The sequence below is a fragment of the Sceloporus occidentalis genome, unplaced genomic scaffold, assembly GCF_023333645.1.
Source record: "Sceloporus occidentalis isolate IW3139 unplaced genomic scaffold, rSceOcc1.0.p SCAF_5, whole genome shotgun sequence".
Lineage (NCBI taxonomy): Eukaryota > Metazoa > Chordata > Lepidosauria > Squamata > Phrynosomatidae > Sceloporus > Sceloporus occidentalis.
Window position 1 is genome coordinate 175,935,522 of NW_028316985.1, and position 21,102 is coordinate 175,956,623.

Genomic DNA, 21,102 nt, shown 5'->3' on the forward strand with positions numbered 1-21,102 from the left:
TCCTCTGCACCTCTTCTCTATCTCCATCCCTCATCTCCACCTCCTCCACTATCACAGCCCCATCTACTTTCTCTCCATCTTTATTGCCCTACCTCTCTCTCATTTCCATCTCTTCCTCCCCCTCCATCTTCTCCTCTTCTTCCTCCTCTCTCTTTCTTCCACCACCTCCCTCACCACCCACACTACCTCCACCATCCCACCTCCTCTCCACTGCTTCTCCATCTCCATCACTCTACCTTCACCCCCTCCACTACCACCTCTACCTCCTCTTCACAACCACCTCTTCTCCATCTCCACCGCTCTACCTCACCCTCCTCCACCACCACCACTACCACCACTACCTCTTCTCCACCTCCACCACCCTACCTACCCTCCTCCACCACCACCATCCTCATCGCCCTACCACCTCCTCCTTTCCACCTCTTCCTCCTCCTCCATCCTCCCACCTTCTCCTCCTCTTCCTCCTCTCCACCTCAACTCTCTCCCTCTTCCACCACCCCACCTCCACCTCCACCGGCTCCTCCACCACCCACCTTCTCCACCCCCACTACCACCTCCACCTCCTCTCCATCTATACTACCCTACCTCCACCTCCTCTACTGCCACCTCCATCTCTTCTTCCTCCACTACCACAGCCCCCTCGACCTCCTCCACCTCTTCTCCATCTCCATCGCCCTACCTCCCCCTCCTTCCCACCTCTTCCTCCATCTCCACCTTCTCTTTTTTCCTCCTCCTCTCCCCCTCCCCTCCTTCCCACCTCCTCCTCCTCCCCTCCAACTCCACTTCCTTCCCTTCCTCCTCCTCTATCTCCACCCCTCCTGCTCCTTTCTCCCATTCCTCCTCCTCCTCCTCCTTAACCAATTCCTCCTCTTCATCGCCCCACCAGGTCCTCCTCCTGCTCCTCCTGGGGCTTCGGGTGCAAGAGCTCCAGCAGCGACCCAGGGAGCAGACCTCGCTGGCCTCTCTCCATCCCGACCAGCCACCGGGGGCTGGCTAGGAAGGTGGGTAGCTTTGCGGTGGCTTTTGGGGTGGATGGCTGGGTGGCTGTCCCTCCTGCTGCGCCTCTGCAGCCCTTCTCCCCCGGACGAGGCAGAGGGACCCTGCGAGGGAGGCAGGCAGGCAGGCAGGCAGGGAAGGATGGAGGGCAAGCAGCAGCAGCCACCTCCCTTGGGGGCAGCGCTGGGGCTCCATCGCCCTCTTCCCCAGGCCTTCCTTCCAGGGTCCCTTGGATTTGGCTGATCCCCTCCTTAAGAAATAACAACAAGCCCCTCTCCTGCTTGGCTGCTCAGGCCCCTTCCCCTCCCCTCCCCTCCCCTCCCCTGCAGAGGGGCCACGGGGGGGGGGTTACTAGAGGATGGGGCTGGGCTGGGGTTGGCTAGAGAGAGGGGGGAGCATATGTATAGCTATAGATATGGGTCTGTGTATGTCTGAATGTGTGTGTGTGTATGAGTGTGAGTGTGTATGAGTGTGAGTATGCACACACACACACACACATACACACACATATATATTCACACACACATACCCATATATATGTGTGTGTATACATACACACACATATATGTATATATACACACATACACACACATATATGGTACACATCTATATATATATACACACACACATATATATATATACACACACACACACACACACACATATATATACATATATCCATGCACACACATATGTATATATACACACACATACACACATATATACAGTACACACACACACACATATATATATACACACACATATACCCATATATATGTGTGTGCATGTGTATACACACACACACACATGCACATATATACATATATCCATACACACATATATTCACACACTCATTCACACATACACATCCATACACATACAGTACATATATACACATACAAACACACACATATATATACAGACATACATATACAGACATACACACACACATAACCATATATATATGTGTGTGTGTGTACATTGTGTCCTGCCTCCAGGGAGGCCTTATCTTGGAAAATCCCTAGGACTCTTCCTCCTTCCTGGTCTCTTGAAGAGCCCTCCTCCCCTGCCACCCTTCTCCTCTCCTGGAAAATAAACACCCAGCCCTTTTAACAGATGCAAGCCATAAACTAGCAAGAGTGTGTGGACTGAAGGTGGATTTAAGCTGTGGTCCTACAGGCGACACCTTTGAAGCCACTGCTGCTTCATCTGTAGGGTCACTTTGCATTGCATTGGGGTACGTATAGGTTTGTCCTGGTGGGGTCCCTTCCCAGTTCCTCTTGCCTTTCCTGCCTTCCTCTTTTGCTCCAGTATTCCTATCCCTGTGCAGCAATGGATGCTGCTTAGACAGCATCATTTAGCCATATTCAATGCGGGTGGGTGGGGTGTCCCTGCTTGGGGACACTCCCCACCCAGGATTCCTTTGTTGTTGTTATTATTTTTGTGCTGTCAAGTCTGATTCCTAGCTTTTACCAAAATACCATTAGGAGATCTGTGTGCGCACATGCTTTCCCTCCCTGTAGTCATCTCCCTTTGTTTTAGCTCCATAGACTGGTCCCTTTGATCACAGCCCCTAAACCCTTCCAGAGAGATCGACAGTGCTCTTCCTTCTAAATTTGGGAGGGCTCTGAGTGTAAGTTCCTGCATGGCAGGGGATTGAAATGGACGGCCCTTGTGGTCTCTTCCAACTCTATGCAGTTTATCACACAAAGGAGCTCCAGAGTTTATCCCGTGAATATTCTGGAAAAATAGCTTAATTACGCAAAACTTTTTCACAACGTCGCACAAAACCCACCATTAAAGTGCTCACAAAGAAGCACTAACGTGCATCTTTTTAATTTTGGGATTTCAGCGACAATGCATTTCCAGTATCACTATTTGTACAATTACATGTGATAATCATTGGCGCAATTACTTGCCATTTTCATTTTATTTACGGGGTGCTTTAAATGTGCTTTAACCTCTCTTTAATGTTGAAATTAGCCCCAGTGTGATAAACTCCTATGATTCTATGAAATAAGGAATTTGAGGGGAGGCGCCTCATTGTGATTATAGAAGCATAGAGTTGGAAGAGACCACAAGGGCCACCCAGTCCAACCCCATTCTGCCTTGCAGGAGCTCTCAATCAAAGCATCCCGGACAGATGGCCATCCAGCCTCTGCCTAAAAACCTCCAAAGAAGGAGACGCCACCACTCTCCCAGGGATCCACTGTCAAACAACCCTTACCCTCAGGAGGTTCCTCCTAATGTTGAGTGGAATCTCTTTTCCTGTAGCTCTTTTCCATTGTTCCGTATTCTAGTCTCTGGAGCAGCAGAAAACAAGCTTGCTCCAGCCTCAATGTGACATTCTTGCAAATACTTAAACAGGGCTATCATATCACCCCTTAACCATCTCTTCTCCAGGCTAATTATATTAGGAGAACTTTGATAATCCTGAGAATAATGCGATGTTTCCCAGTCCAGTTGTTTTTTAAGTGTTTGGTGGGCAAGATGGTGACAAGACAAAGCCATGTGGCTATCATTATTTCATACTAGCCAAATGCCCATGGCTCTGACAGCTGGTGTATGTACACAAGTATGTTTAGTTAAAGGGCAGGCTTGTATTGCAAAGAAAGGACACACACACACACACACACACACACACACACACACACACACACGGTCTCCTTTAAGATGTCTGTGGGCCCTCTGCCAGGAGTATAGAGTAGGTTTGTCTTTCCTTACAATACAATAGTATCTGCATATTCAAGTGTTAACTTTTGCCCATGGGTGAATGACAGTCACTTGCATTATAAATAAGAAAGGAAAAAGGATGCCTTTCAGAATGGAGAGACTGTGTGCAGAGGGTGTACTAAATGCCTTTCTGGCCTCTGGCCTCTATAGCATTATTTTCCAAGCTGTCTGATGTAGGAGATCAACAATATTTTTTTCTTTCCATTGTGCCAGAGTCTAGTACTGTTCCATCTTTCTACCTGTTAACTGCAGTTATTTCTTTCTTTCCTGGCAGGGACTGGCAGCCAGTGTTTCAAGGACTAGCAGTGGTCTATGGTAGGACTATAGCTATTCAAGTGAGGCTGGAGGGCACGAAAACATAGGATTGGAAGGGGCCTCATGGGCTGTTGAGTCCAACACTCTGGTTAGTGCAGGATCTCCAGCTGAAGCATCTCCATCCACGTATGTTTTGTCCTCCATACCTCTTACTGTCCTTGTTGCCATTCTCTAAATCTGCTCCAACTTGTCTAGGGTCCAAAACACACTGCAGAAATAATCCATTGAGACCACTTTAACTGACCTGGCTTAATGCTAGAGAATTCTGGGAACTGTAGTTTTGTGAGACATTGAGCCTTCTCTGTCAAAGAGCTCTGGTGCCATAATGAACTATAATTCCCAGGATTCCCTAGCACTGAGCCAAGGAAGTTAAAATGGTCTCAAACTGGATGACTTCTGTGGTGTGACTTCTTAAAATGAGGCACCCAAAACTGAATGCAGTACTCCAGATAAGGCCTGACCAGTGCAGAATATAGTGGGACTATTACGTGCCTCAACTTGGAAACTGTGCTTCTATTAATGCAGGCTAAAATAGTATTTTTCTTCTTTACTGTAGCATCACCTGTTGGCTCATAGTCAATTTATATGATCAATAATCTCAAGATCCTTTTTGCACATACTTCTTTTAATCTATGTATCCTCCATCCTATACCTTTCATTTGTTTTTTGTGGCTTACATGTAGAATTTTGCATTTGTCTCTACTGAAGTTCATTTTATTAATCTGTGCACAATTTTCAAGTGTATCTATTGTTTTCCTGTCTTTCAATGTGCTAGCCACCTCTTTTGAGTTCTGTGTCATTTGCAAACTTGACAAGAATTCCCTCCATCCCATCATCTAAGTCACTGATAAAAATGAAAAGTAACAACCCTAAGACAGAATCCTGAGGACTCCACTCCTTCTGGTTTGAAGCAGCCATTGATGACGACTCTTTGAGCATGGTTTTCCAAGAAATTGTGGACCGTCTGACAGTGTTCCCATCTATTCCCCGTTTAATCAACTTCCTAATCAAAATTTTTTGCAGGACTTTATCAAATGCTATGTCACAATCCAGGTAAATAACTTCCACAGCATTCTCACCATCTACTAAACTAGTGACCTGATTTAAAAAAAATAAGATTAGATTGATAAGATTTGTTGCCTTTCCAATAAGAATTCTGCCCTCTCCCCCCATTAAAATTTCCTCCAGTGCCCAAATAGCTAGGATTGCATTCAAAATGTCAGTTGAGCTATTAAAAATACAGTGGGGTTCATATCCACTGGGGTTTGCTTTGAGGACTCCCAGGGATACCAAAATCTGTGGATGCTCAAGTCCCATTAATTACAGTAACATAGTAAAATAGTGTTCCTTATATGAAATGGCAAAATAAAGGTTTGTTTTTGGACTTTATTTTTTTAAATATTTTCATGCCATTGATGGCTCAATCTGTGGATAAAGAGGGCCGACTGTATGCATTTAGCTGTTTAGCTATGATTTTTTAATCTGTTGTAAATCACCTTGTGTCCTGAACTTGGGAAAAGGTGACATATAAATACGGCTACAGGTTGAGTCTCACTTATCTGAAATGTCTGGGACCAGAAGTGTTTGGGATTTCAGAGTTTTTTGGATTTTGGAATATTTGCACATACATAATGAGATGGGACAAAAATCTAAGCAGGAAATTAATTTATGTTTCATATACACCTTATACACATAGCTTGAAGTTAATTTTATGCACAATATTTTAAATAATTTGGTGCATGAAACAAAGTTTGTGTACATTGAACCATCATAAAGCAAAGTTTCACTATCTCAGCCACCTATGTGGACAATTTTGGATTTTGGAGGATTTTGGAATTTCAGATAAAGGATACTGAATTTCTACTACTAATGGCTGGAATTTTGTCAGTTAGTCCCAACCTGGGGAGATCCACTGAAACAATTGCTGAATGGTGAGTCAGCACATAAATAAATCCCATTGAGTTAATTAATCTAGTTGGAACTAAGCAACTAGATGAAAGCTAATAATGGTGGTGGTAGTGCGTGTCTTCAAGTAGTTTCTGACTTATGGCAACCCTATCACGGGGTTTTCTTAGCAAGCTTTTTCAGAGGATGTTTGCCATTGCCATCCTTGAATGTGACTTGCCCAAGATCATCAAATGGGTTTCCATGGCCAAGCAGGGATTTAAACCCTGTTGTCCAGGATCATAATCCAACACTAAAACGATTACACCAATAATGTAAAAAAAACACCATACTTGTAGTAGCCATGCAGTAAAATACAACATTCTTGGGCCAGCTGCTTAGCATTAAATACATTATGCAAGCTTTTGAAGCTTCACTGGCTTCTTTATCAGGCAAAGATGTTAAAAATCATACGCGGGGGGGGGGGGGGAATGGTGGTGTTGTTCGAGTCACAGACCTACGTTCTGTCTGAGATGTCAGTTCAGATGGTGTTGAGGGATTTCAGTGCAGACTAAAGCTTGCATTAGCCTTATTAGCCATGTGAGGTCTAGGGACAAAGAGCCATAAAAGACAGATAATAAAATTTCCATTCTATTAGCAACATAAAAATAACTTTTCTTGAGATCCAGCTGTCACTGTCCTGTGCCAAGTGAACTGCTCTTTTCTTAGACAGAGAACATTGAAGTTCTGAAGTTTCATCAGTGGAGGTTTACTATTGTATTGTCATGTCTGGAAAAGCTTTTAGATGCTGTATAGGCTGTTCTTGTTGTTCTTGTGTGCCTTCAAGTCATTTCTGACTTATGGTGATCTTAACGTGAACCTGTTACCTGATTTTCTTGGCAAAATTTGTTCAGAGGTGGTTTGTCATTGCCTTCCTTTGAGGTTGAGAGATTGTGACTTGCCTAAGGTCATCCACTGGATTTCCATGGCTGAGCAGGGATTTGAACCCTGGTCTCCAGAGGTTCAGTGATCAAACCACTACATCACTCTCTGTATAGGCCTGTGGTGGCAAACATTTTAGAGACTGAGTGCCCAGACTCAGTGGCATTCCTGCACTGGGTGTCATCGGGTGCTAGGGCAGAACTTCAAGGGGGCAGAATTTCCGGGGGTGGGACCATGGCTGAAGTCATTGTTCCAAAACACCCTGCAGAAATGAGCCCACTTTAATTGCCCTGGTTCAGTGCTAAGGAATCCTGGAAATTGTAATTTATTGTGGCACCAGAGCTCTCTCACTAAATATCTTACCAACCTACAAATCCCAGAATCCCATAGCATTCAGCCCTGGCAGTTAAAGCAGTACCAGACTGGATTTTTTCTGCAGTGTGGATGAAGCCCTAACACAGTAGCTGAATATTTTGGATTTTGAACATTACTGCACTTTGCTATATGGCCAACAGCCAGTGTGGTGTAGTGGTTTGAGTGTTGGACTATGACTTTGGAATCTGGGGTTCAATTCCCTCTCAGCTGTATGAAACCCACTGGGTGACTTTGGGCAAGTCACACTTTCTCAGCCTCAGGAGAATGCAATGGCAAACCCCCTCTGAAGAAACTTGCCAAGAAAAACCTGTGATAGGGTGCCAGAAACAACTCTTAAAGGTACCCTGCTCCCCAAATCCCACATTCTCTCAGCTTCCACCCAGAACGGCTACACACTGTCCCTCCTTGTCTTGCCTCGGTTTTCTGTGGGAGAACTGTGCTGCAGCAAGGAGTCGGGCTGGCCATGCAAGCCTTCCCACCCCTCCTCCTTGTGGCTGCCATGTGCCCAGCAACACAGCTTCGCATGCCAAGGATGGCACACGTGCCACCCATTCACCCACACGAATATAGGCCAAATTATAGTCACAGATTGTAGTCCAATTAATGCATTTTACTTTTGTTGGAGACAGAAAGCCTCAAAGAATCAAGTCCCAGTTCTTTGGTTCCCTCTTGTTTAGAATTTTCCTGTTGTGGCTAAATTTGGTATATTGAAATCTAAGAAAAACATAGGCAAGGGAAGCTGTGTTGCTGTGTGACAAAAATACAAGAAAATACAAAATCCACAGGCTGCAATACCTTTATTAGCCCAGCTCCAAAATATAAAACACCTTAAGCAAGCTTTCAACACTTCACTGGCTTCTTCATCAGGCAAAGATGTTAAAAAACATACAGGAGAAAAATGATGATAGCATTAGTTGTTGAATGTTTAAGCATAAAAGAAAAAGGGCAACGTTACCAAGAAAATGTGAACACATTAAATAATAAACAAGTTCTAGATGTGAACAATGGTCACTGTCTTGGTCTCTGCAATGCCAGAAATTTGGGGAGTGAAGGGAACTGTTATGAGAGAAGAGTTCTTATATGCAGGGACAATGCCCTCTTTTTGTTTCCCAGCTACACCCCTGGTCCATGGAGCACTGTTTTGAATAACATAGCTCAAGAGAATGATATATGTTCTTATCTGCATGGCATGATCAGGCATTTTCTGGAGATGCAAGAATGCACCACCCCAGGAGACTCAAAGTAGCCTAAGAAAATTCTCCTGAAGGCCTTGGAGATTCTCAAAGTCTTTAAGCTAATGAGACTTCTATATGGGGGCAAGGGGAGATTCATGAGCCCTCCAGATTTTGAGTGGGTTGTAAGTCCCCACAGCCCTATCTGGTATTGTATAGGCAGTGGTGGGAAATGCTGGGAGCTTCAGTCCCACAACTTCTGGAAGCAGTGGCATTACTAGCTAGGGTGTCACCATGTGCGGAGGGCATCACTTAGGTGTTACATTTGCCCCCCTGCTGCTCTGTCCCCTGGCTCCATCCCAAAGGGAGATAGCCTGACAATGGAGCACCCAGGAGGGGGTGCATTTGCCCCTCCTGCACTGAATGGCGAGAAAGGCCCCACTAGGTGTCATCCCTCTTCTGGCTATTGCCACATCTCTGACATTTTCTGTCCAGCGTGCTCTATACTCTGACAGTTCGCACCCCCTGCATCTTCCCCGTGACACCACTGTCTGGAAGAGCTCAAGATTCCCACCCCTGTCCTAAAGTAACATACAGTACAGCAGTATGACTATGCTTGCTGGGGCTGATGGGAGTTGTACTTCAAAATAACATGAGGGAAACAGGATGGGGATGGGTGCACTGGAATGTGTCTATATGTGTGGTACTTTACAAAGAATGAGGGAAGGATTATGGTACTAACAATAATGTAAAGGAGACAAGAGAAGAAAGGGAGGAAAGTGGAGGCAGGAATAAATGAAAAGAATGTGATGATTGCAGTTTAACATAGGCAGAGTATGGGAAGTACTCCTATATGGCTGTTCTGCCAAAGGCATCACATTAAGATATGGCAAGAAGTCCTTGGCTTTTATTATGTCCTTATCTTGTCCATGCCAATTATGCTGAGGACATTTGATGGAGTGCAGAATTCTTGTTCCTCACACCTATTCTTTGTTCCCAGTATGCGACAGCTTTTCTCTTTGATGGAAGCACATGAAATAAATTTTGTGATATATTACTGGTTTACCTCTACTAAATAATGTTTCTTTATCTATCTTCTGTACCTATTACTTTAATGAGTGCAGTTGAACACCACAAGATCACTTCCTATATTGAGGCCATTCCAAAAAAACATGCTGTCTGGCCAATGAAAATGTTAAGACTTTTTCATCTGTTATAAATAGTAGGTTCTTGTATTTTGCAATCTTAAGATGCTAATTGGCTCAGATCGAAGGTATTGTAAGCACAACAAAGGCCTAGAGATTCTTGCTTCAAAACTTTACCAATGGATATAACAAGAAAGAGTTCCAATATGTAAAGGCTCAGTGCTTTTGTGTCTGTTTTTATACAATTAGAAATTGGATCAAATGAGAACAAGGACCAGTAGGCACAGCATGGTTCTCTTAGCCCAGGGATGGGAATTGTGCAGCCTTCCAGGTTTTATTGGACTACAACAACCAGCGGTCCTAGCCAGCATAGTTGGTGGTAAGGAATGCTAGGAATTACCACCCAAAAACAGCTTGAGGGCTGCACTTGATCCACCCCTGCCTTGGCAGTTGTGTCTTCTGTTACTGGTTGTACAGGAACGAAAGGCTAAATTTCTGTCACAAGGATTTCCCAACCGTTGTCACATGTGAGCCAATTCTCAACTCTTATACACTGGCTTATTTTAGCTTGTCTGAGATAACTGTAACCAACATACTGTTCTCTGTCAAGCAGGCTGGGAGCAAAGTGTGACCTTCTATAAAGCACCATATATGCAGCAGTTCTTGGATGCTTCAAGGTAAGTGTTGGTCCTTAACCTTGATATTCCTGATGCTTCATACTCAATGCAAACCAAACAGGTACTGAAACCATATCATTAAGTACTGTTGTAGGGCTGTCTTCCCCAGCCTGATGCCCTTTCATTGCATTGGATTACATTACCTGTCATTCCTATGCTGAAGGAGATGGTTTTGTAGCCCAACACAATTAGAAGGCACCATGTTGGGAAAAACTCATGTACCATAGGTTGAGATCAGCTCAAGAGCAATTAACAACAACAAATGAGACCCATATCCTTGATGCATGGGCCTTCTATTTCAATTCATCTGAGACCTCCACAGTGCTGCTGTATGTGTTTCAACCCAATTTAGCCATAAATTCCATTTAAATCAATGGAAAAGTTTAGTCACAACAGTCACGTGTCTCTTCGCTTTCTATGAGATTGAGTTATGATTAATTTTAGCTGCATTGGGTAGAAGTCTTCAATTCTTTATGCTCTGCATGCATCATTTTACTCTCAGTTTCTATGCAAAAGATTTCACAGTAAGTAAATTCTGCAACCTGAATAAAATAGAGATGTGACGACCATGTCAAGGGGAAGCAAATCACCACATTTTCAGGCAGTTTTGGCAGCTTTTGGGTGGTTTTTGGACAAAACATCACCTGAAAATTGATCTCAAAATATCTAGGACTTCTGGGACCACACTCATGGTTTCCAAAGGGGCATATGCTGCCCATGAGCCACACTTTGCTCACCCCACTGTAAGTGATGCTCAGGTATCGTGGGGAATTTTTTTTCACCCATGGGCTGAATTCTAATCTGAAAAGAATTTGTGGAACTCTATTCCAGCAGGTAGTGGGGCTAAGGCTTTGGGATAGGGATGAGTGGGGTCAGCTAGGCTTCTAACAGATTTCAACATTTTCCCCAAAACATACAAAGCAAAACTCAAGTTTTCTTTATGCCTACTCAGGAGTAAATTACAGTGCAACAACTGCTCATGCTGAAAAGCAGGGCATGAGACAAAACATACTGTCTGTAAATACCAGCTTCCCGGTGGCTTCGGGGCCTGGTGTTTAGATGTTGCATATTCACAGGGTGCCTGGAAGCTACCTGGCTGCCCAGCTTCTGGGTGCTCTGACAGCGTGGTGTTTACATGCTGCACGAGTGCTGTATAGCCATGGTAGATCAGGAAAAGCTGATTTTTTGCTGGCTCAGAAAGGCAGATTGGGGCCACAGCATGCGGTTGCTATGGCCCCGATATGGCTTTCTCAGGGGCGGCTTGTTTCACCCCTTAGTTTCATGCAGTGGCTTCTCCTACTTTGAATAGCTTATTTCAGTAACAGATGGGGAAGGTTAATGTGCCTGATGCAGAACCTGCATTGCAGGAAAGTTTTCTATCTCTGCTATAATTTCCTTCTCTCCATTTCTTGTGTCATTGGAGGTCTTCCTGCAGGGATGGGATTCTAACATTCTGTGATAGGTTTAAGCAACAATATAGTAAATTTACCATTTTTTTGTTTTTAATTAATGAAGAGAAGGAGAAATTCACTAAGGAAAGGTTTGTTTGTACATGGATTATTAATGGAGCTTCTGAAAACTTTTGCTTTATTCATTCATTCATTCATTCTTCTCTCTTTTTTTGGTGCCACGAGTCACCAAATGTACCTATTTGAACCAGGTCCCCCAATTTAGAATCACTAATTTGGAGATGTGCAGAGCACAACTTTTCAAGTGATTGCACCATCCATTTAAGTGCAAAGGCTGTGATATATGAACTACTTCACAGCTGAAATAAACACATAGTTTATTGAGGGTTAAACATAATAAAGTTTAATTTATGCTGAGGTTCAACCATGTACTCTGTCCCTGAACAGATTTCTTAGCACATATGGGGGGGGGGGGGGGGGGAAAGAATAGATGAATATTTCTCTAAGGAGATGCAGAGTACATTTCCTTCAGTACCTGAGTAATCAGCTGGAACTTGGAAAACTACAATTTCCAGGCTTCACTAACCAGCATGACCAGTGGCCATGCTGCCTGGGAAATTCTGCAAATTGTAATTTCAAAAAAAAAATACATCCAAAATTGGAGTGATGCGTCTAGAAAGATTTTAGTCTGTCAATTCCCTTCTTTGCAAACTGGGCACAATCCAATAATGGAGAAATATTTCAAAAAATGGAAGACTAAAGAGGCACTAACATTACATGAATCCTACATATGCATTAACCTGTGCAGGCTGTCAAATAAAAAAGAGACTCTAACAATAGCCCTGTGTCCTTTAGAAAGCAAATTGGAAAGGTTGTCTGTTGTCATGGTTATGTGGTCAGGTGGCTGTGGTGTGGTCTAGAAATATATGCAAAAATCAATGGATCATCCTGTAAACAAGGCATACAACAAGAGGACTGCATGAACAGGGATAATCCCCCAATTCTGATGTTTAATTTTGCTGATTTGGCTGGGATACTTGCAAAGAAGTATGTTTTAAAAGTGGTACAGTCATGTGAGAAGCCTGTTACATGTCAGCCAGAATTTGTAATTATATGCCTAATGTGTAGTGGAAGACTTGAGTATACACATAGAATTCTGTCTGCTTTGGATCTAGGTCCCTGAATGTTCTGTCTTCTTCCATTAGAATCCAAAAAGGTCTCCTAACTAGAAGTCAGGACAGTTTATGCAAGGCATTTGTGTTATTCCAAAGACTGGAAAATGTTACAGTTCCCACTTGCAAGTATGGATGATGGGCATGGTGGGGGATTATGGAAGCTGTCTTCTAAAAATGTAACTTGTCCAAGCTAAGCCTCCTTCCTGGAGGAACATATTTAACATTGACTAGTGATAATCCCACATTAGGTTCCTCTGATTAAATTCTGGAAAGGAATCAAGACTCTCTTCTGGATTCTGTAATCTGCTCCAGAGTTTTGTCAGAGCAGGTATTATTCATTTTATTTATTCTTATCCATGGACAGGGAACCTGCGATTCTGCAAACTGCATTGGACTACAATTCCTGTCATTCATGGCTGTTGGCTATATTGCCTGGGGCTGATGGGAACCAAAGGCAATCTTTTGAAGGGTTGCATATTCCCTTCTCCATGGATTTTTAAGTCATGGAGTGGTTCTGCATGTGTCTTCTTAGGAGAAAGCATTGTCAGCCTGACATGAACAAAATGGATCAGTGGTCCATATGCAGCTAGCCCATGGCTCATCAACTTGACCAGCCTTGTACCTGACTGCTCTTGCTTTGAGTGCTGCAGTGGTTAATAATCTACAAATGTACACACAAAATTCATTTGTCAAATGGAATATTTTGGAATATTTATGGAGTGGAATTAAGTTGAAAGCTTGATCCCTGGCTTGTAAAGTGAGTTCTGCCATCCACCCTAATCCATGTAATCCTAGTGTAATAGCTGGCAGTTACGTTGCTCTGGTTCCCTGACAGTTAATCTGCCTTGAGACATTTGCTCATGCAGGTAAGGAGGTTCTGTGGCTAAGAGAGAAGGTGAAGATGCATGCCTTGCAGTCACATACCTATCAATGCTTGTTCTTGCCTTTCTGTGCAGTGGGAGTGCCTCTTAATACTGCTGTTATTTGGCTGTTGGCCTCATAGCAGCATGGAGCAATCCTTTGCTTGCTGCAGGTGAAAATGATCAGTAAGGCAAGCGCTGATGAAACATTGAAAAGACATTTCGTTCAGTGGCAGAACACATGTTTTCCCTGCACGAGGACCCAAATTCAGTCCTTGGCATTTTCAGTTAGGGCTAGGAAAGAATTGTGGCTGAAACCCTGGAGAAATGTGGCCTGTCTATTGGTCATATTGGTTTAAATCAGGGGTCGGCAACCCTTTTGAGCCGGGGGCCAGGTTGCTGTCCCTCAGACAACTGGAGGGCCAAAGCCAAAAAATAAATAATTAAATAATTTTTAAAAAATTAAATAAATAAATAAACCAGGACAAATGCAGGACAAAATTTTCAAATGGAGGGCACTTTTTAAATAAAAAATGGAGGACATGCAAAAAAATTTGCTGATTTTTAAAAAAACGTTAAGATAAATGCATGTTTCTGAGGCTTCTATAGACAATTGCCCCACCATGCCCCTCGCGCGAGACGCCAAAGGCCCCGGCGGCAATCGGCGGCAGGACTGGGCTGGGGCTGGGCCGCATCCAGCCCGCGGGCCGCAGGTTGCCTACCCCTGGTTTAAATGGAGCAATAGTTAAACTAGTTGTGAGATGTGTTCCAGAGCAACACACATAATTAACGCAACACCTGCCCTAATGCACTGTAGGGCAACTTAATGAATGCCGTTGAATCACATATCATGGAGCAAATTTAGGAGAACATTTGGTTCCTACCTGCCCATATTGTTCCTTCTGAGAGCCAGGTGCTGGACCTATAGACATTAGCTGATGTTAACTGCATGGCCATATGGGTACTCCAGGGGAAAAAAATTAAGTTCCTTAGCAAGACAAAAAGAGGGACATCTCTTAAGATCCAAGATGCTTCAGTGCTTTGTGAAGCCATAAGTTCCTTTGTTAGATAGAAAGCACTGAATTTCTTAGGAAGCCCTCCATTATTTTTGCACTAGGAAGCATTTTTAGGTGCTATTTTGGTAAAACATGCCAAATGTAGTCCAATTTTGTAAGAAAAATGTTTTACCTTTATTAAATATACTTAATTAAGTAGCTGATAATGGACAAATTTCCTAATTGTCCTCTTCTACATCCAATCATGTTGGCAGGGGAGAAGGCCTGATAAAGGGAGAAGCTATAGGTTAGTAATTTAGCTCATGTTTTGATGCAGAATCTTTTAGCATCTTGCTTTCTCAGCTTCTCCAGATAGAACTAACAAAGAATCCTTGGAAACCTTGGAGAGATGCTGCCCATTAGTTTTGATAATAGCAGGTAAGATGGGCAAATGGTCTAACTCAGTATATGCAGCTACTTACATTCCTGTGTCTTTCTCCTGTTGTAGCATTTCATTTGTTTGTCAGCTGCCTGCATTGCTTCTGCTATCTTGAATTCCAAGATCCCTATTTTTGTTTTTGAACTTGCTGCTCTGCTTTCTGGAAGAGAAGGCTCTGGCAGTGTTAACACACATTGAGACAGATGTTGGTAATGCTTTTGAGTGTGAAGCTTGGCCCTAGCTTATTTTCAGCCTGACCCTTACTCAGGAAGAGGATAGATGTCTCTGATTCAAAGTGTGACATAGTTAGAATGTGTACTTTTATGCCAAAAATATTTGCACATCGGTTACGGGAAAAGTTCATGTACTTCTTTTTACTCATGATGATTGGTTTAGGATTTTGTACTAAATGTCTGTGGTTTCGTTTCTTAAAGAGTATTTATGCCCTCTGGTGCTGATCAGTTGTAAGTGCACAGGCCATGCTGTTAATTAAGAGTTTTATAAGCCACATCATACTCTAATCAGGTTTGTATGGAAGTTAAGTCTTACTGATCCAGTGGGATTTGCTTCCATCTGAGTGTGCTTTGGATTTCTGTTTTATTATGGCTCTGTCATACAGCCTTCACAACTTCAAAGAGCTCTTCCAAAGATCCGGCTGCATCTGCACTGCAGAAATAATGTAGTTTGACACCACTTTAACTGCCATGGCTCCATCCTATGGAATCCTGATATTTATAGTACTTTTGGCAGCAGAGCTGTCTGATAGAGAAAGATAAATATCTCACAAAACTTTAAATCCCAGAATTCCACAACACTGAGCCATAGCAGTTAGAACTGTGTCAAAGTGCATTATTTCTGCAGTGCAGATGCAGCCCTAGATCTATTTCTGATTTAGCTATTTCTATCAGTTTGCCTAAGCTACCTCACCAGCATGTGAGTTCACTAAGGAAAGGACAGAAACAGACATAATAGGCAGCCAGATAGATAAACCAAATACATTCTGAAACTAAGCACTGTTTATTTTCACGCTAGGATGTTTTGGTGCTATGCAGGATACATCCAGACAAATTAATCCCTGTGCTACCTGTCAGAAGGCATTTTGCAACTATTTTGTCTTTTCCTCCTTAACAGTAAGAAAAAGATAGAAGAAATGGTAGGTTGTAAACAGAAGACAAATACTTTCGGATCCTCCATAAATGTTCATATAGAGGAGGCAAGATGACTGCATAATACAAGCTTTGCTTTGTAATTGTCCACAGTCATTGCTTTTCTGCGTCAGCTGTATGTAAAATTCTCACTGATGTTCCACATGGTAGGGGTGCCATTTTGTCTATTCACATCCAGAAACAGCTGTAGGTTCTTCAGCTTTCTGAAAGAAAGAATACTGGTATAGTCAATTTGAGGGACAGTGTGGCGTAGTGGTTTGAGCGTCGGACCACAACTCTGGAGACCAGAATTCGATTTCTGTTTGGCCGTGAAACCAGCTCAGCTTCAGGGACAAACCTCCTCTTAACAGATCTTGCCAAGAAAATCCCATGATAGGTTTGCCATAAATTGAAAATGACTTGAAGGCGCACGCGCACACACACACACACAATCAATTTATTACCTTGGCTGGCAATCTGGTAGCGATTTACATACTGATAATACCCTAAAGTCACCAGATCCTTGGAAGCTAAGCATTATCAACCTTGGTTAGTACTTGGATGGAAAACACCCAACAAATACCAGGTGCTTTATGCTAGATTTCAGAGGAAGGAACTGGCAAAACCACCTCTAAGTATTCCTTTCCTAAGAAAACCCTATGAAATTCATGGGATTTCCATAAAGTGACAGTGACTTGAAGGCACATACAAGTGCAGCTTGTGTATATGTGTAGGCATGCAGTTCCTTTTAGGATGGGTCACAAAGGTCTGTTCTTTTGCCCTTGCGTTCCATCCAAAAACTTCACACTGCAAAGAGGGACTCCTTCTGCTGTCATTTACCAGTGGAGAGAAGAGGCGATTCCGATCATGAAGGTACAGCTGGTCTGGGCTTCTAAGAGAAAGAAAAATCAGAGATAACCCATTTGAGAGCACATCTTCATTTTTCTCCTCCTTCCCATGACTGAGACCAGTTGCATCTTCATTCACTGAATTAGGAAGAAGGAATACAAGTACAGTACAGTGGTCCCTTCACATTCACTGGGATTAGGAGTGAAGGACCCTTGTGAATGTGAAAAAATTGCAAATAAAAAACACTATTCTTTTTACCTAAGAGAACACCTCTCTAAGAACCTCCAGGTCCTCCAATTCAAATCTGTGGCCAATATCTGCCAGATGTCAATCATAGAATCAGTTTGGAGGACCTACAAATGTCAAGAGAAGTGTGTTCTTTCTAGGTTCTCCAGGACAACTCTATGGTCAACTTCCAGCAGAATTGCGTTGGAGGACTTAGAGATTCCTTGAGAGAACCCATTAATCAAAACCACCAATAATCAAATCCACAAAAGTGAAAGCCGCAAATGTGGAGGGCCAACTGTAGATGTTGGAAGATAATCATGGAGGAAGTCTGTATCAAGCCCATTGACCAATGCCGGGGTGAAACGCTGTTGTGGGATAATCTGAAGATGAAGTGGGCAACCTGTATATTGCCTATGGCACTTCAGATAGTACATATATTGGGACTTTCATGAGTTGTTGTCATTGTGTGCCTTCAAGTTGTTTTTATAATGATCCTAAGGCAACCCTGTCGGGGATTTCTTGGCAAGTTCCTTCAGAGGGGGCTTACCATTGCCATTCTCTGAGGCTGAGAGTGTGTGACTTGCCCAAGGTCACCCAGTAGATTTCATGGCCAAGCTGGGATTCAAACCCAGGTCTTCAGAGCCATAGTCCAACAGTCAAACCACTACGCTGGTTCTCTGTATAGGTAAAACTTGCCAAATAATAGTTCCAAATTGTAGTCCAATGAAAGCATTTTACCTTTGTTGGAGACAGAAAACCTCAAAGAGTTAAGACACGGTCCTTTAGTTCCCTCTTGCTTAGAATTCCCCTGCTGTGGCTAAATTTGGTATTTTGAAAAATCTAGGGAAAATATATTCGGAGGTCACCCAGTGGTTTGATGGCCAAGCTGGGATTCGAACCCTAGTCTCCAGAGTCGTAGTCCAACATTTAAACCATCACACCAACCTGGAGTTATTATTTCTTCCTTCATGAAAAATGATCCCTGCGTAAATAAATGTTGGTGATAAAGGTACCACCCTATATTTGTGGGGTAATTTAAATTTCCTAAGGCTTCAGCCTTTTGAAAAGGAAACAAAAATATTTAAATATCAAAAATATCAAAGCAAAGCCTTGTTAGGGTCTAGCTTTAAATCAGCAGAGTAGCGAAATGTGCTCTTGTCTAACTATGCTTCCCTAAGAACTGAGACTGACTCAAAAACAACACAAGTAGCTTGCAGCTGAAACAAAAGTTTACTAATGGCTTTAATTTATATATACATAAAGGCTATATCCTAATCTAGCTGGTGAATAGTTAAGGTAAAAAGAAATCTTTATCTCACCACCTTTCCAAAGAAAGTTGAGAGATGAGGAACATGCAGTAAAGTTGAAAATCTTGGAGAGAAAATCTCTGTTAATCCCAAAGGTGGAGCGACCTAAATCACATGGTTAGTCTGAATGTGAGAGGGGAGTTTGCATGCAGGAAATCCCTATCTATTGAATGAGGGAGAAAGAGAATGCAAAAACCTTCCAGCAATCATCTCCCTGACATGCTAGCCTTCTAGGTTGCAAGGATATCTCACATGTTGGTTTCAGTCTAAAAGTGGCAGAATCCTGGATCATCTTCTGTGCAGTTTGTGAGATCAAAGCCTGTATGATTAATGTAACTATTCCTTAATGCGTTGCTGTGGCAACTTGGAGCCAGGCCATGAGAGAAAACCTTTTTAGTACACATTGCCTTTAACCACATTGCCTTGGTAACTTGCAAAGAATTAAACCTCAGCCCAGACACCTGTAGAAATTGCATTATTTGCCTTTGTAGGAAGGAAACCTACATTTGTTGCTTGGTTTAAACCGGTTTCTTCTCCTTTCTCAACCCTGAGACCTATTAATTTGGGGAGCTCTCACTTGAACCTGTTCTTGGCTGCATCTACACTGCAGGAATAATGCAGTTTGACACAGGGTGACCCGATGTCCTAACTGCAAAGGGAGGATAAGACATTGCAAAATGTAGCACAATCTGGAAAAATGTTGAGTATGTCTAAATTAAAAGCTAAAAATATGCATATAAATTCATGCTCCTTGGTCAGGCTCTAAATGGAGGACCTTTTGAAATTCCTCCTGGACAGAAGGATGAAATGTAGGACATCTTCTGGGAAAGGAGGACATGTGTTCACCCTGCATTTGACACTGCTTTAACTATCATGGTTTAATGCTATGGCATTCTGGGATCTGTAGTTTGGTGAGATGTTTAGCCTTTTATGTCTGCAGTGTCACAACAAACTACAAATAACAACAACGTTTATTTATAACACCCGTTCCACCAAAGGGTGGTACATCAGAACATATAGAATAAAATCCCACAGTATTGAGCCATGGTTTACTTAGCAAGATTTTCCAAGGGAAAATGGGATTTAAATGAGAGTTTAATTAGAGAAAACCCAGAAATGCCCAAAGTTTATCACACAACGTCGCTGTTAATGTGAAATAATGCAAAGTTAAACTGAAGTTAAACCGGAGGAAAATGGCAGTTTTTTACTTTCCGGAAATTCTGAAAGTAAAAAAGTGGTATTTTTCTCCGCTTTAACTTCGGTTTAACTTCACGTCATTTCACTTTAGTAGCAATTTGGTCCCGAATTTGCATTTAATTGAAATCCAGTTTAAATCCTCTTTCTCTGCTGGATCTTGCTAGTGTGATAAATTCCTTAGTCTTCCCTTGAGGCTGAGAGAGTGTGACTTGCCCAAGGTCACCCAGTACATTTCATAACCATGTGGGGAATCGAACCCTGGGTCCAGGACTTGAACCAGTATGCTACACTGGCTCCCTAATATCTGCTTAAATTTCCTCCAGTTTTCACTCTTCCATCATAAGTTACTTTTCCATGGTAGTTATCTGGCACTAGCTATGTATTATCTCAGTGTGAGAGGCACTGTACCTCTTGATACCCGTTTTTGAGGATATATGAAGAGAAAGAAGTACTGTATATACTCATGTATAAGTCTAGAAGTTTAGGTTAAAAAATTGACTCAAAAAACTTGAATTGACTTATCCACGGGTCAATGTAAGTACTGTATTTTAACTCATATTATATATAAATATATGGTGAAAGGTAAGAGTTTAGTCTGTCCTGGAAGCACTGACCCCCCTCCCCTACTCTCTCTTCCATCCAGCCTTTAGGATGAGCACAAATAGTTATGCCTGCTGGAATTTTGTAAGTTATTTGGCATTGTTTTCCTTTGCTCCGTTCTTTACATCATTTGTTAAGATGCCCCTAAATTTTATCCTTGACTTATCCATGGGTCATATCAAAAATCTATCGTTTTGGCCCCAAAACCTGCCCTCGACTTATACACGAGATCGACTTATAGTCGAGTATATACAGTATTTGTGTCTTGTTTATGGGCAACTGGATGCAATCATTATTTCCAAAGCTCAAATGGTGATGTTATTTTATGGGGAAAAATATCTCACCATTATCTATTTTTCTTCGGTTTAAAAATAAGCATGTTACATCACTTGTTGGTAATGGGCTGCCAATGTCATATCCAGGAGTATATTGCCATATAGGAAAATACAATAACACCCAAAATGCACAAAATACATGTTGCAAGCTTTCAAAGCTTGTTCATCAGGCAAAGAGTGTTAAAAATCATACAGGAGAAAGAAAGAAAAAGGTGGTGATGTGTATCATAGGCCTGCATTTTATCCAGAGTTCCAAAATCCAGAAGTCTACAAAATCCAAAATTATCAGCATTGGTGGCTGAGATAGTGACACCTTTACTTTCT

The 21,102-nt window shown here is 42.5% G+C and overlaps 1 protein-coding gene across 5 annotated transcripts in view; it reads left to right on the top strand.

The window, feature by feature from the left end:
* Positions 1–520: 520 nt before the first annotated feature.
* Positions 521–21,102, top strand: part of LOC149313192 (transmembrane protein 150C) — a 45,275-nt gene continuing 24,693 nt past the window's right edge. The window contains exons 1-3 of one of the 5 annotated variants that reach the window (XM_089526228.1): positions 521–1,001; positions 4,004–4,170; positions 10,176–10,239. In XM_089526228.1, the coding sequence (XP_089382354.1) occupies positions 10,230–10,239 (10 nt within the window). In that variant the 5' untranslated portion in view covers positions 521–1,001; positions 4,004–4,170; positions 10,176–10,229. Of the gene's footprint in view, positions 1,002–2,169; positions 2,234–4,003; positions 4,171–5,037; positions 5,098–10,175; positions 10,240–21,102 lie in introns of those variants that run through there. The other 4 variants (XM_089526231.1, XM_089526226.1, XM_089526229.1 and 1 more) reach the window with 4 other exon arrangements.